Here is a 17,104-nt window from a genome sequence, read left to right as displayed (position 1 = left end):
GGAAAACTTTATGGTTGAAAAGAGAAGGCTTCAGGAATACATTGATTGGTTATTGGTATAGAGAAGCTGGAGGTGACTAATGAGAAGCAGTCCATTTTATATGACTGGTTTGAAGATAGAATTTGGCTTTCTGTGGTTGGTCCTGAACTGGATGCAGAGGCAGAGAGGAAAAAAAAAATTAGGGAAGCTAGCAGTCATTGTCCAAATCCTGGATGTTGTGGGCTGATTGCTGCGAAGGTCGTATGTTGGTTTCCTGTTGGAAACTGGTTGGCTGCTGCAGAGTTTGTAGGTCAGAATTCTATTTTATATACGATCTGTTTGTATATATCCACTCTGTCAAGTTTAATGGTTACAAACAACAGCACTCATTTATTATCTTTCATGGTTTCTCTCGATCAGAAATTCTAGAACAATCTGGCTGGACAGTTTGTGCTGGAATTTTTCATGATAGCTGTGCACAGTTCCGGGAGCCACTGGGGGCTGGCTGGGCATCTCTCTTATTTCATGTAATCTCTGGGTTTCTGTGTGGTCTTTCTGTGTGGGCTACTTTGGGCTTCTTAACAGCATGGTAGCCTTAGACATCTTACATTGCAGCTCAAGGTTCTAAAGGCAAGAGTCCCAAGAAAGATCCAGATGGAAGCTGTATCACTTTTTACGCCTAGCCTCAAAATCACATAGCATCATTAACACTGTGCTCATGATTTAAAAGGCCTACCCAGATTCAGTGAAAAGGGAAAGTGCCTCTACTTCCTTACGGGAAAGTGGCAAGGTTCTGGAAGACCATCTGACACGAAAAATATAGTTGTGGTCATTTTTGGAAAAAGCAATTTGCCAGGCGGCTGGGTGGCTCAATCTGTTAAGCGTCTGACTTTGGCCCAGGTCATGATCTCGTGCTTCGTGGGTTCGAGCCCTTGTTGGGCTCTGTGCTGACAGCTCAGAGCCTGGGGCTTGCTTCGGATTCTGTGTCTCCCTCTCTGCCCTTCTCTGGCTCGTGCTCTGCCTCTCTCTCCCTCAAAGTAAATAAACATAAAAAATTAAGAAAAAGAAAGAAAATGCAGTTTACCATAAACTACAAACAGATAGAAGCAGAGGAATAAGTCTTAATTTTCACTGAAGACTGAACATTTATTTATATTACTGAGCTGAAACCGTTTGTGGTAGGTAGGAGTGATTAAAAAAAAATCATGACCTCTAAATAAAATTTTCAGCAGGATTAGGGAAAATCTAGCTCCACCTAACATATTTAAAGTGACAATGAGAGATAAAAATGAAGCTGTTTTCTTTTTACTCTCCTTGAGTATTGCTTGATCAACTTGATGATTACATAAAAATAGATCCATTGATACATAAGAGATAGAAAAGGAAATGATAAATAGCCTATAAAATTGTAACCAAAGTATTACCAGGTGATTTGGGTTTTTCCCTTTTGCCTAAGCATGCATCACTTAAGCATGCTTGTTACTACTTCTGGTACTATCCATATAAAAGATGATTTTGCTTTGTTTTAGTTGTTAATAGCTCTTCCCAGATTCATTTATTTAAAGAGGTGAAGAAGTGGCTCATTCTGTCTTTAAAAAATGTTTACTGATTGATTGATTGATTGATTGATTGATTTTGAGAGGGGGGAGGGGTAGAGAGAGAGAGGGAGAGAGAATCCCAAGCAGGCTCTGCACTGTCAACTTGGAGCCTGATGTGGGGCTAGACCCCATGAACCGTAAGATCATGACCTGAGCTGAAGTCAAGAGCCAGATGCTTAACCAACTGAGCCATCCAGCATCCCTGAAGTAGCTCATTCTTAAAAATTATTTTTCCTTGGGCAAAAGTAAAAGCTTGCTATTCTTAAAAACAGCTTTCATGGGGTATCTGGGGGGTGGGGCTCAGTCAGTAAAGCGTCCAGCTTTGGCCCCGGTCATGATCTCACAGCTCGTGGGTTCAAGCCCTGCTTCAGGCTCTGTGCTGACCGCTTAGAGCCTGGAGCCTGCTTCCGATTCTCTGTCTCCCTCTGTGCCCCTCCTCCACTCGTGCTTTCTCTCTCTCTCTCTCTCTCTCTCAAAAATAAATAAACATTGCAAATTAAATAAATAAGTAAAAGCAGCTTTTGTAATTTGAATGGTTTTTCATTGTGCTCATTAGTTCTCAATATTGAAAAAAACTGTGTTTCTAAGCATTTGGGTGTGTGTTTCCATTCTGTCTAAAAGTTAACTCCCACGTCCTTCAAACTGTGTTGTGGGTGCGCTGGGTGTTCATGTTGTCACTTTCTCACATCTCTTTTTCATGGTGGTCTTCTTTCTTCTTTTGATTGAGCCCAGTTAGCCATAATACCCTAATGGTGAAGAATAATCTTTGTTGATAATTATCACTTTGGACCTAATATAATCAGAAATATGACAATATCAATAGCAATAGTTTTTTTTCCCCCACAAATTCCAATACTGTCTGCATAGTTCCCAAGAATTATAAGGTTATAGTTTTTCTTTCTTTAATGTTTATTTATTTTGAAAGAAAGAAAGAGAGATAGAGCATGAGTGGAGGAAGGGCAGAGAGAGAGAGGGAGACAGAGGATCCGAAGCAGGCTCTGTGCTGACAGCAGAGTCCCCATGAGAGGCTGGAACTCACCCGTGAGATCATGACCTGAGCTGAATTCGGATGCTTAACTGACTGAGCCACCCAGGTGCTCAAGGTTGTAGTTTTACTTGCAAGCAGAATGAGGTTTTCTTTTCAGAATTCTCACGAGCCATCACTACTGTATTCTAGTGACATTTTCCATACATTGCATTAGGTACAGTTGTTTCTGCATATTTTTGTTTTATATCATTGGTTGCACTACAAGCCACTTAATGGTATCATTTTCATGTATAATCTCCGCAAGTACTTAAAGCAAATTATTACATGTTTCAAGTAGTACTTATACATGTCTGATAGTTGGAAACCCATAGTTTATTTCTTTTAGCTTCAATTTAATATTCTATTTTCTCAATATATTTCAGTTTATGTGTTCATTATGATATGAGAATATATATACATTTTTCCATTTTGTGCTCCTACAAATAGAATATTTTGGGGTACAAACATTTAACATTTTATTAATTAATGAGAAGTTTCTTCCCAGTGTGCTTGCATAGATTCACACTCCCACCAGTATGAATGTATGAGTTCCTACTTCCCAACTTTTCAGTTCCGGAAGATTTTACCTCCCTATGTCAGTCTGCCATTTCTACATAATAATCCGCCCTTAAGTTCTGGTGTAAAACAAGTATTTATATTCACACGTGTGGAGGTTGGTTGGGAGACCGCTTTTCTAGGCTGGGTTAAGCTGAGGTGACTTGACAGGCAGCTGTGGGGTGACCATACATTTGATGGTGACCACTTCCTTGAGACCATTCCACCAGATGGTACAGAGTGATTCAAACTCATCCCATTCTGTCATGTCTCCTAAATTAAGAAAGAACAAATTCAGGCCTTTGCCTTGTCCACCTGAAAGAGAAATATGAGAACTATGAGCAGTGGTAGCATGCCCAAAGCAGAGGGCTCTATGAAGCTCAGAGGGAGAAAAGTATATTTAGTTTAGGGCAAAGTCATCCTGGTTTATCTGAAAGTCTTGTGTTCCATGAAATCCCTCATCCTGGGAAAAACCAGCAGGGTTGATCACTCTAGATTAATCCTTGGTTTGATAGGAAACCCTCCCAGAAGGAACCATCTTTGAGATAAAGCTGGTTAAAGCAGTCAAGTCAATTCAGATATGCATTGATAATACTGACTTGCACCAACTGTTATCAGAATCAATGTGGTGGGATCTTGGTCTTCTGTGTTTCATTCTAATTGGAGTGAGGGATAATATCAATATGCTGTGATAAAGAGCCGCCTCCTTGGTAGAAAGGACAGCTTTGGAAAGGGAAATGAATAACCACGAACACATAGTGAGGATAAATACAACGTGTGCTAGTGCTGGTGTCCAAGGGAGACATGAGCGGTTGAACACAGGAGAGTGTGAAGAAGGACTGCTATAACAAAATGAGTTTAGTAACAAGCGGAATTGGAAGCGTTTTGTAGCTGACTGAAAAAAAAATTGACAGTGTTTATTCCTTGCTTAGGAAATTCCTTGCTTAGGAAAGTGCTTGGACTCTTGAGATAGAAAATAGTCTTACAAACATAGATTTTTCTTTGTCCTTATTGTGGATACTTCACCAATCAATTCTCTGCAGTTTTTTTTTTTTTTCCAACGTTTATTTATTTTTGGGACAGAGAGAGACAGAGCATGAACAGGGCAGGGGCAGAGAGAGAGGGAGACACAGAATGGGAAGCAGGCTCCAGGCTCTGAGCCATCAGCCCAGAGCCCGACGCGGGGCTCGAACTCACGGACCGCGAGATCGTGACCTGGCTGAAGTCGGACGCTTAACCGACTGCGCCACCCAGGCGCCCCTCTCTGCAGTTTTATTATGTCTTCACTGTAAATTTTGTCGAATTCATAACAAAACATATCCCTTTACCATTTGCTCAGCATTTTTAGTTACGTCGATTCACCCATCTTCATGACCACTCTATGAGGCAGAAGGTATGGTTATGTTATATACGGTTTAAGCCAGAATATACAAAAAGCCCAAAGAGGTTTAATTTTGCCAAAGACAATACACATTGTTAATTTAGCTGCTTAGTACCTGGAACCTCCTGGAAAACATTATTTTGAGGAACTTGCAGAACTGAGAACCAGACAAGAATTCAGACTGGTAGTATAGGGCATGATTATCCTATCCTTGTTTAAATTTTTTTTTTCAACGTTTTATTTATTTTTGGGACAGAGAGAGACAGAGCATGAACGGGGGAGGGGCAGAGAGAGAGGGAGACACAGAATGGGAAACAGGCTCCAGGCTCTGAGCCATCAGCCCAGAGCCCGACGTGGGGCTCGAACTCACGGACCGCGAGATCGTGACCTGGCTGAAGTCGGACGCTTAACCGACTGCGCCACCCAGGCGCCCCCATCCTATCCTTGTTTAAATGAACCTCTGTGGGTGTATGTAACCCTGGGAAATAAATTATTTTATTATTTTATTTTATTATTTTTTAGTTTTTAATTTAACTAATCTCTATACTCAGTGTGGGGTGTGAGCAGGGGAGAGAAAGAATCTTAAGTAGGCTCCACGCTCAGCACAGAGCCCAACATGGGGCTTGATCCCAGGACCCTGGGATCATAACCTGAACTGAAAGCAAGAGTCAGATGCTCAACTGACTGAGCTCTCTAGGCACTCCTAAGCTAATTCTTGGTGACAAATATAAATGGGATGTTTTTATTCTCTTTTTACTCATGAGGAAAATAAGACCTTTAGAACAACATTTAAATGCTTCAGGACACATCACCAAAAGTGATGGTTATTGAATAAGTTTAATGTACATATGGGGTGATTAGATTGAAATGCTGAATGTTTTACTTTATTATGTACTGTTTCGAATCATTGTATAGGAGAAAAAAAAGTGTCAGTAGTCATCAGTCACAAAAATGCTTAGTTTCATAAATAAACCCCTGTTTCACCAAGAAGATAAAATAGTTTAATCAAATGGATGGCCTTAATTTAGTTATCTTACAATATCAAGAGAAAACACTAATATAAATAATGTCAGGGACTCTTCTAAGTATTCCATGTATATTAACTCTTTTAATCCTTGCTACAACCCTATGAAGTATATTCTATCATTACCCTCATATTCAATATCAATAAACTGAGGTTACAGATAGGTAATTTGCCCAACCCACAAAGTTACAAAGTGGTAAAGCAAGAATTTGGACCTAGACATTTCTGACGTGAGTGTCCATGTTATTGTTTTTCCTCACAGCTTTATTGTGATATAATTGACATATAACATTGTGTAAGCTTAAGGTGTAAAATGTGGTGATTAGATACATGTATATGTTGCAAAAAACGATTACCACAATATGGTTAGGTAACACATTCATCACGTAATTACCATTTGTGTGTATGTGTGCGTGAACATTTGACATCTACTCTCTTAGCATATAGTCCCATGCTATACATCAGATCCCCAGAATTAATCCCTCTTAAAACTGGAAGTTTGTACCCTTTGACCAACATCTCCCTGTTTTCCCCACCTTTCCAGTGTCCCATGTTCTTAATCTCTACAATACCCTGCCTCTGAGCCAATTAAGAAAGTTTTCCCGGGGCGCCTGGGTGGCGCAGTCGGTTAAGCGTCCGACTTCAGCCAGGTCACGATCTCGCGGTCCGTGAGTTCGAGCCCCGCGTCAGGCTCTGGACTGATGGCTCAGAGCCTGGAGCCTGTTTCCGATTCTGTGTCTCCCTCTCTCTCTGCCCCTCCCCCGTTCATGCTCTGTCTCTCTCTGTCCCAAAAAAAATAAATAAACGTTGAAAAAAAAAAGAAAGTTTTCCCGTTTCTAATACAATAACCTTGGATGGGTAGGCCTTAGGAGACCCAAGTGGCAAACAAAGGGGGATTTTTTTTTTTCAATAAAAAAACAGAGAAGAGTCCTAGAAATTCACCCAGATGGTTGCAGTTAATATTCTCCCAACAGTTCTGAGGATGCCCTGGGACCATTTCCATTCCCCTGACTTTCTACTAGCAAGTAGCATGGAGAAGAAGGGGTTCCATTCTGCCAATCTAGAGTCCACCAGCTGCCTGTCACAGCCATCAGCCTCCCCGAAGGGAATTTGTGGCTGTTGCCAGGAGCTTCTCTGGGCCTGAGTGACTTCAAGCCATGGTGATAAACCTTGGGGAAACCAAGACTGCAGTTCTCTCCAGCCCAACACAGCAGAATCCTGTGACCCCCTGGAGGCTGGGATTGATGTGTAAAATTCCCTGGATTGGAACTAAAAGGAGCATTCACGTCCACTTTCTGAATCACTTATGCTGTTGTTTCCCAAGAGGTGTTCTCCACTGTTCATTTTTGGGTCTTTCATCCTTCGTGCCAAGGGTTTCCTATCCCATCACCTCCCTCAAGAAGAGTTTAAAACGACTTCACAACAACCGAAGCTCCATCTCTCAAAACGTGGATGAGGGTGCCTGGGTAGTGAGTCAGTTAAGCGTCTGACTTCAGCTCAGGTCATGATCTCTCAGTCTGTGAGTTCAAGCCCCAGGTCGGGCTCTGTGCTGACAGCTCAGAGCCTGGAGCCTGCTTCGGATTCTGTGTCTCCCTCTCTCTGCCCCTCCCCGGCTTATGCTCTGTCTCTCTCTGTCTCAAAAATAAATAAAAATATTTTTAAAAAACATGGATGATTTTGTTCGCGCCCATAGCTTCTGTCAACATCTAGGGTTCAAACTTCTGACACTAATCAGGATACTTCTAGAGAATTTGGGGATCAGTCCACCCAGGGACCTTTCAAGCCTGTCCAGGCAGACATCACGCAGACACTGCCCACCCAGCCCAGTGAGAGCACTGTGCATGCGTGCGGGCTCTCCACATGCGTGCACAAGTCAGTGGGTCCACCGGGGAGCCTGCTCTGAGGCTGACACGTACTCCGGCTTGCGAGGACATCCTGACCGGGGCATCCTGAAGGGAGGCTGTGCACAAGGCAACAGCCCTGACAGTCTTCAGCTCCCCAGTGATGGTGGGGCTTTTCTGGGAGCAGGAGCCCCAGCTGCCTGTGTGGGGACGGAAAGGCTGAGACCAGAGCTGCTCCGCCAAGGCTGAAAACTGGGGGTAAAATGTATTTGTATAAGAAAATGAAACATCGAGAGACCATCCTCTCTCTTACCGCTTACAACCTTTGGTTTGGTTTGGTTTTGCTTTTTTTGTTTTGTTTGCATGAGAGAGGCCCCCTTGGGTGTATGTATTTGAGGACAGCATTACTCTTGCTTCTGGTACCAGCAGTTTATGACCACATGTTGTGATCAGTGTAATAAATGAGGACAAAAAATTTAAAAATAAGACTTTTAGATTGGTCTGGGATTGGCACTGACTCTTCTTTTTTTAATTTTTTTTTTTTACTTTTTAAATAATTTTTAAGCTTTTTATTTCATAATGATTATAGACTCACAAGAAGTTGCAAAAATAGTACATTCAGTCCTGAACCTTTCACCCAACTTCCCCAGAAGTGATACTGCGGTACGATATCAAAACTAGGAAATTGATCTTGTACAATTCTGTTAAGCAGGCCACACACCCTACTCCCCGTTGTCATCAATTTGTACATTTGTTCATGTGTGTATGTGTGCGTTTGCAGATTCCTGTAACCACCACCACAATCAGGAGATAGAACTGCTCCATAGCCACAAAGGGACTCCCTCCGCCACGCCTTAATAGCCAGACCCATTCAACCCCATCCAGGTTCCTGTCCCCTGAGAACTGCTTATCTGTTCTCTGTCACTAGAGTTTTGTCATTTTGAAGATGACAAATGGAAGCACACAAGATTTACCTTTTGGTATTGGCTTTTTTTTCCTCCATTAAGCGTAATGTCCTTAAGTCCCATCCAAGTTGTTGCACATATCCATAGCTAACTCCTTTTTATTAATGGGTATTATTCTATTGTGTATATGTGATCTGTGTTTTCTTAGAGTCTGTATTTGTCTATTTGGCATCTATTCATCACAGGATTAATTGCATTAACTATATTTTCTAATTTTCTATATTATTGATGGTCTGGCATTTGGGAGCCTTATAGACCTAGAGAGAGATTCCCTCCTAGGGCTAACCAATTCTTAGAGAAAGCAAGGGGCTTAGTCAGAAGCATGTCTTGTATATACAAACCAACCAAACCAGAGTCTATAGACCCCAACCATCTCCTTATCTAACTACACGAAGTCAATATTTCCTCTAACCTAAATAATCCCAGGACCAGGTACCAGGCAACTAAAGACCGCTGCTGTGTTAAAATTGAACTGGGTAAAATTTAAAGATCTTACTGGCTTGGGGCACCTAGGTGGCTTGGTTAAGTGTCTGACTCTTGGTTTCAGCTCAGGTCATGATCTCACGGTTCATGAGTTTGAGCCCCATGTCAGGATCTCCAATGACAGTATGGAGCCTGCTTGGAATTCTCTCTCCCTCTCCCTGCCCCTCTCCTGCTCATGCTCTCTCTCTCTCTCTCTCTCTCTCTCTCTCTCTCTCTCTCAAAATAAATAAATAAACTTAAAAAAAAAAAAAGACCTTACTGGCTTTATTCAATATTCATTAATCGGGCAGCATTCAACCTAGCAGGTAAAAAGGGGCTCCAAAGAGCCATACATAGCAAGAGATTTTATAGGCAGAAGGGAGCAGAAACAGGTAAGTTGTACTTGGCAAAAAAAATTAGAGTAGTTATTGCAAAGTTACTTTCCTTTAAGGCATAGCGGGAGTCCATCAAGCAGATTACCTAATTAGTGCTGATCAGGCGATTCCTGAATAACTGGTTTAAGATTCCATTTCTGGGAGAGCCACACACCTACCAGGATGGCTAAAATATTGTGACAACAGCAAATGGGGGTGAGGATGTGAAGAACTGGATCACCCATATATTGTGGTACATATAGTAATACAGCAAGCACATCCACTGTTGAAAATAGTTTGGCAGTTTCTTATAGAACTCAGAATGCACTTACCATGTGATTCAGCAGTGGAACTCTTGTGCATTTATCCCAGAGAAATGAAAACTGTGTTCACACAAAATCTGTACACAAATGTTCGTATTAGCTTTATTCATTATATCCACACCTTGGAAATCATTCAAATATCCTTAAGTGGAAGAATAGTTTTGTTAGGCTGGCTGGTGATGCATGTGGCAAAGAATTGCACAAAGAGTGGAGCAAAAAGCAGGACGGAGTTTATTCACTGTCCAAGGGAGGAGAGGGGTCAGGCATCAAGAGAAACGTCAGCCCCGAGTTTCTGTCAGTCTGGGCCTTTGAAGGGGTTTTGAAGGATGTGAGAGGGTTAAAGCTGTGCCCATGGAAGGATGTGGGGAGCAGGTGCATCGACTGGTAGAGCAGAAGGTGGCAGGTTTTTGAGGGACTCTGTTTGAGGCCTGCTAGGGATGTGGGTTGTGGTCAGGCTAGAGAAGAGTATGTTTATTATTTTTTTAATGTTTATTTATTTTTCAGAGGGAGAGAGAGAGAGAGAGAGAGAGAGAGAGACAAACAGAGTGTGAGCGGGGGAAGGGCAGAGACACAGAATCTGAAGCAGGCTCCAGTCTCCAAGCTGTCAGCACAGAGCTCGACATGGGGCTTGAACCCATGAATCGCGAGATCGTACCTGAGCCAAAGTCGGACGCTTAACTGACTGAGCCACCAAGGTGCCCCGAGAGAAGAATATGTTTAGTAGTTGGGGTCTACTTTCCAAGAGTGTAGGGGACTGTGACATAGAAAAACAGAGTTAGGACCAAGTGTAGACACCTGTGAGTTTTGCCTATAAGCATGGCTGCAGGGGGACGGGTGCTTTGTTTGTTTGTTTTTTTCAATATATGAAATTTATTGTCAAATTGGTTTCCATACAACACCCAGTGCTCATCCCAAAAGGTGCCCTCCTCAATAAGGGGGAGGGGTGCTTTGAATAGATTCCTTTCAGTTTTTAAAATTGTGGCACATTAAAATAAAAACAAATAAAAAATTGTGGCACATTCACACCATGGAATACTACTCAACAATAAAAAGGAACAAACCACTGGTACATGCAACAACTTGGATGATTTCAAGGCTATTAGGCTGAGAAAAAAGGGGGGAAAAGCCACTCATGAGAGGTTACATATGTATGCCTCCATTTATATAGCATTCTTGAAATTTTAAAAATTATTAAAATGGTAAACATATTAATATAAGTTGCCACAGCTTAAGGATGTGGGAAGGGGTGGCATGGCTATAAAGTGGTAATATGAGGTAGCCTTGTGGTGATGAAACAGTTTTGTGTATTGTGGTGGTGGCTACATGAAACTTACACATGACAAAACCATATAGAACAGTTACATACAGAAATAACTGCATATAAAACTGGTGAAATCTTTTTTTGATATTGTACTATAGTTACGCAAAATATATACCATTGAGGGTAACTGAGTGCCGAGTACATGGGACCTCCTTCTACGATTATAAAGAAAATTATTACCATTGAACTTATAAAATTATTTGAATTAAATGATAATCAAAATAAAACATAAGAAACAAGATGAGGTAAAACTTATAGGAAATTTATAGTCACAAATAAACACATTAGAAAAGAAGAAATGGGGAAAATCAATGAAATTCACCTCAATTCCTTAAATTACATTAAACTAAACCCAAAGATGAATAAGAAAATTATAAATGATTAAATAAAATAGAATACAGTCACATAATAGAGCCTATCAAGAGAGCAAGCTCTTTCCACCATCTTGGAACTTGTGGAGGCCTGCTGGGAACAGGACTCCTGAAACGACAAAAATGTCTGGAAGGCTGTGGTCCAAAGCCATTTTTGCTGGCTATAAGCGGGGTCTCCGGAACCAGAGAGAGCACACAGCTCTTCTTAAAATTGAAGGTGTTTATTATGCTCGAGATGAAACTGAGTTCTTTCTAGGCAAGAGATGTGCTTATGTGTACAAAGCAAAGAACAACACAGTGACTCCTGGTGGCAAACCGAATAAAACCAGAGTAATCTGGGGAAAAGTAATTTGTGCTCATGGAAACAGTGGCATGGTTTGCACCAAATTCCGAAGCAACCTTCCTGCTAAAGCCATTGGCCACGGAATCCTTGTGATGCTGTACCCCTCAAGGATTTAAACTAACTGAAAAGTAAATAAATAAAGGTGTAGATTTGTTCTCTTGTAAAAAAAAACAAAACAAAACAAGTCATTCCTTCAAAAGACTTCAAAAGTGGTTTATTAACCACTGCAAAAACTAATCAAGTGGAAAAGACAAGGCACAAATAACCAAGAGCAGGAGTAGAATGCACAATATAATACAGATTTCAGAAAGAGTAAGACTATACCTATTGATCTAAGGGATGTACAAGATAGGCTATTGCTTGAGCAAAGAAAGTTAGAGAACCAATGCAGAGCCTTGGTGCCATTTATTTATTTAAGTAATCCCTACACCCAATGTGGGGCTCAAACTCATGACCCCCGAGATCAAGAGTCCAGTGCTCTAACTGACTAAGCCAGCCAGGTGCCCCTAGCTTGGTGCCATTTAAAAACTTGAACAAGGACAAATCAAATCTAAAGTGTAATGTTGATATGAGCAAGGAAAAAGGTATGAAAAGATAAATAAGCTTTGTTGAAGTTAGAGATAGGTCTGAAAGAATTGAAGCGGGGCATGGTATTTATTTATATGTCTTTTCATTGTTGTTTACTAGTTGTGAAAATATATTACTGCTATAATTTTGGTAGAGGAACATAATAAAAGACATATTAAAAATATGTACATTCAAGGAAAAGAAAAGTTCAATTTTGGATAGCTCCTATTCAAATTTTCAAGTAGAAGTAGAAACAAAGCCAGAGCTGAAATTCCAGATACTTCTGTCTTTTTAAAGTCTTCAGGTGTTTTTCTTCCTTAGAATATAACTGCTGATTTTTTCAAACATTTGTAACAATGCAATTTTCCTGTAGAAATTACCATAATTCCCAAATATCATGTTCAAGAAAATCTCTCTCACAGGATCTGGCTGGACAGAAAGTTATAGAGGAAGGAAAGACTAATGACACCTTTGGTGAGGGACGTTTCCTTTTGCAGAGCAGGACCAGTCTCTCGGACAAACCAGGGCCTGGTATTAGAGCCCTGGAAAAACCTCTAATGCCAGATACTTAGCTAGCTACCTACAGCAATCTCCTAAACTTTATCCTGCTATTTATGCATTTTAGTCAAGTAAATCCTTCCCAGTTGTGTTTATTTCTCACAAATGTTAGTGGCCATTAGGAGGAAAATGGTTTTCTTCATCAAATTAATTTTTTTAATGTTTATTTATTTTTGAGAGAGAGAGAGAGAGAGAGAGAGAGAGTGTGTGTGTGTGTGTGTATGTGTGTGAGCAGGGGAGGGGAAGAGAGAGAGGAAGACACAGAATCCGAAGCAGCTCCAGGCTCTGAGCTATCAGCACAGAGCCCGACGCAGGGCTTGAACTCATGAACCGTGGGATCATGACCTGAGCCAAAGTCAGACACTTAGCCCACTGAGCCACCCAGGCGCCCCTTCATCAAATTAATTTGTGACATGCTGGAATATACAAGTTGAACTCTGGGGCTTACTGCTATTTCTGGACTCTATTCTACTGCATTGACCTGTTTGTCTATCCTTAGACAGCTACTACAGTCTTTCTTGCCTTATCATAGTCTTATAGCTAGTCTTGAAATCAGATGCCATAAGTCATCCAATTTGCTTTTTCTCAATGCTTATTTTTAACTGCTCTAGGTCTTTGGGTTTCTATACCGTAGCTCCCCACTTATCCGCGGTTTCCCTTTCCCAGGTTTCAGTTACTCTGTTACAGTCAACCACAGTCCAAAAATGTTAAATGTAAAATTCCAGAAGTAAACAATTCATGTTTTAACTTGTGCACCATTCTGGGTCGTGTGATGAAATCTCCTGTTATTCCGCTCCACCCCACCCAGGATGTGTCCCTTTGTCCAGTGTATCCACACTTTCTATACTACCTGCCTGTTAGTCACTTAGCTGTCTAGGTTATCAGATCAATTTTTGTGGTATCACAGTGCTTGTACTCAAGTAACCCTTATTTGAATTAATGGCCCCAAAGCACAAGAGTAGTGATGCTGGCAATTTGACAATGTCAAAGAGAAGCTGTAAACTACTTCCTTTAAGGGAAAAGGTGCGAGTTCTTGACTTCATAAGGAAAGAAAAAAAATCAGATTCTGCACTAGCTGCAGTTTCAGGCATTCACTGTGGGTCTTGGAACGTATCCCTTACAGATAAGGGAAGGGGAACTAATGTACACATCTTAGAATAGATTTACCAATGAAAATTTAAAAAGCATGCTGGTATTTTGACTGGAATGGCATCACATCTACAGATAAATTTGGGGAAGTTTGATGAAAGATACTGAGTTTTCCAGCCATAGCCATAGCATCTCCATTTATTTAGATCTTGTCTTACTTCTTTCAGCAATGTTTTGTACTTTTCTACATAAAGGTCTCTCATATCTTTTATTACACTTATTCAACTAAGTATCTTATGTTCTTCAATAAACTATATTTTGCTTTTTGTTTCATTTACACTTGTATATTGCTCATGTGAAGATATACATTTATGGTCAATTGATTTTTGATAACAGTGCCAAACCACCTCAGTGGAGATGAAAGTCTTTTAACAAAAAGTACTGGAACAACTGAGTATCTATGTGAGGGGGGGAAATGAACCTCAACCTGTACTTTATCCCATACACAAATATCAATTCTAAATGAATCACATACCTAAAGTTAAAAGTTAAGACTATCAAGCATCTGGAAGAAAACAGGATTTTCTATATAATCTTTAATCACTGAGCTCTGTTTAGTTCTGCACTAAAGAACATAATCTGTATGATGTTAGTATGTTGACAGTTACTGAATGTTTTATGGCCCAACATGTGGTCTGAGTGTTTCCTGTACAATTGAAAAGCAAGTATATTCTGTGGTACAGAGTACAGAGTATCATTAAGTCAGTTAGGGAAAGTTGGTTAATAGTGTTGTTTAATCTGGATTTTAATCCATCCAGAAAGTCCTCAGTATCATTGTAGGCTCTAATTTCTCTTCATCTCTGCAGTCTCTTTATCTGTACTCCCTTCATCCGCCCATATCCATTCCCATCCCCATCCCATGCACCGCACCCAGGTATGGAAAGTCACATAGCCCTAAAAAGGGCTTATTCTATCAGAAATTCAGTTGAGTACTTCCTTGCCTCCGCCACTCTTAGTCCCATAGGAAACTATTACTTTTATCTTGTCAAGGTTTTTCTTGCTGTTGTGGAAGTAAAGGCCTTTCGTACCCCTCTACATTCTAATTGCAATGAAAGTTGAAATTCTGTGTTTGATAATCTCTTTCCCACTTCCCACTTCACCCTCGTACTAACATACATGGCAATGATTGCATTCATTGGCTGTTTTAAAGACTTCAAGTGAGAAGTAGGGTATAAATGGATGAATGCTGTGGTTTTGCAGCAAGTAGGATTAACTCTTTATTTATAAAATAATCCCATTCTGTCAAATACTGCTAAGAAAAAACAAGAAGAGTGCATCTAGAAGGCATTGGGGCTTGATAGTGTATTTTCACTTGAAGAGCTTTAGTTATTTGAACTCTAGAAATTCCATGTCAGTTATCTTGTATTGCATTCCAAGAATTCCTTGCTCTCCCAATCCATTCGGTTCCTGAGTTTCTGATACTAAGGGATACCATGTTATCTAAATCAATTTGATTTTCAAGTTTCAAGTTTCAGAAAGCAAGTAGGAAGTTTGGATAACGGTTTGGATAATCTTATACGTTTTCTGTAGTCAATTCTGATGTCAATTCAATTTCTTTATAAAAGTCACATACTTCGTCTAGATTTTCAGATATGGTATAAAAATATCTATAGTACTTTTAAGTTTTTTTAATTGAGATTAAAACTCATATGCTATTATATTCACCCTTTTAAAGTATATTGTTCAGTGGTTTTAGTGTATACACAAAGCTGTGCAACTCACTGTAATCTCAGAACGTTGTCATTATCCGAAAATATATAGTCCTTTCAAAATTAAATATGTAGTCATTTCAGTCTCTAATTCACACTGCTGTTCATTTATCATCCTTACTTCCCCACACAAATGACTAAAGTATGTCTACCTTTTTTCTGTCAAATAATCAGAGCTTTGGTTTCAGATCTTTTACTTCTTTCTTCCATTTATTTTTGCATAACTAACAATGCCTTTCTCTACCCACGTTTTAGACTTATTTTTGCTTGTTTAAGCTCCTTGGGTTCTATATTGAATTTATTAATGATGTCTTTATAAGAGATATACGTGCATATTGGTTTATAAAACTTCCAATATTCATGGGTTTTTCATTCGTGTTCTCATTTTCATTCACATTTAAATAATACATATATTAAGGACTTAGTTCCTTAACCCATGTTAATCAATAGGGGGCACTAAGTTAAAATTCAGATATTTGATGGGTATCCTATTGTTACTGTTTCTTCCCCTGATTCTGGTAAAAAAAAAAAAAAAAAAAATGTGGCTTGTATGTTTTCTGCTTTGGGGGTAACTAATTACTAGGAAAAATATACTTATCTCTTCTTGTTTTTTGACAGCTGTCTTTTTAACTACTCATCATTATATCCACAGGGTTTCAGACTGACATTAATTTTTGTGCAGCATAGAAGATGAAGTCTGAAGGAAGACTATTCATACATTCTTTTTCTTTTCCTTTTAAATTTCCATGCGGGGTAATGAGTGATGAGAAAAGCTTTCCAATACTTATTTCATTCATTTCTTTTTTCATTATGAATTCTTTGATTTAGACAAAGGTAAAGAACATGGTTAAAGTCCTTTCCACAAATAATAATGAAGAAAACTATGAAAATGAGTGTATCATTGATGATAGTGGACTTTCACTAAACATTTACTATGTGATAGGAATAGTTCTAAGCACTTTACATTTATTAATTCATTGAATCTTCACAACAAACCAATACATATAGCATGATTATTTTTACTAATACATGAGAAAAAAAAGTCACTAACATATGTAAGTAAAAAGTAAAACCAAAACAAAACAAAACTAGGAGGATAAACACTTTGATAACAGTGGTTTAATTACCTTTCTAGTATGAGATTGGGGTTAGAGTTGATGAAAAGGAACAAAACAGTTTATGGAGAGAAAATGTGGATAATTTCAACAATTAAAACAGATGTTTTGGGGCACCTGGGTGGCTCAGTCAGTTAAACGGCCAACTTCAGCCCAGTTGATAATCTCACAGTTCGTGAGTTTGAGCCCCACATCAGGCTCTATGCTGACAGCTCAGAGCCTGGAGACTGCTTCAGATCCTGTGTCTCCTCTCTCTGTCCCTCCCCAACTCTCTCTTTCTCAAAAATAAATAAACATTTAAAAAATAAAAATAAAACATATTTTAAAAGAAAGAAATATCCAAAGTTAAATTTTTGGCCATACGAATCAGGGCAGATTTCATAACTGCAAATGTTCAGATGCAAACAAAACATGAGTAATAAAGTCATTTTAAAAAGTCATT

The 17,104-nt window shown here is 39.6% G+C and overlaps 2 protein-coding genes across 2 annotated transcripts in view; both read left to right on the top strand.

The window, feature by feature from the left end:
- LOC123578207 (zinc finger protein 569) overlaps positions 1–17,104 on the top strand; it is a 322,725-nt gene that overhangs the window by 191,039 nt on the left and 114,582 nt on the right. The window lies entirely within an intron of this gene.
- LOC123578294 (60S ribosomal protein L35a-like) lies at positions 11,289–11,735 on the top strand. Its single transcript, XM_045441247.1, has one exon. The coding sequence runs from the start codon at positions 11,345–11,347 to the stop codon at positions 11,678–11,680; it is 336 nt and encodes a 111-aa protein (XP_045297203.1). The 5' UTR covers positions 11,289–11,344; the 3' UTR covers positions 11,681–11,735.

Source organism: Leopardus geoffroyi, chromosome E2 (genome assembly GCF_018350155.1).
Source record: "Leopardus geoffroyi isolate Oge1 chromosome E2, O.geoffroyi_Oge1_pat1.0, whole genome shotgun sequence".
NCBI classification, from domain to species: domain Eukaryota; kingdom Metazoa; phylum Chordata; class Mammalia; order Carnivora; family Felidae; genus Leopardus; species Leopardus geoffroyi.
Note: the sequence above shows the minus strand (reverse complement) of the source record. Positions and strands in the feature narration are given on the sequence as shown.

What these genes read in the sequence shown, in the direction of transcription:
- LOC123578294 (XM_045441247.1), top strand. Translation starts at nt 11,345, where the DNA reads ATGTCTGGAAGGCTGTGGTCCAAAGCCATTTTTGCTGGCTATAAGCGG.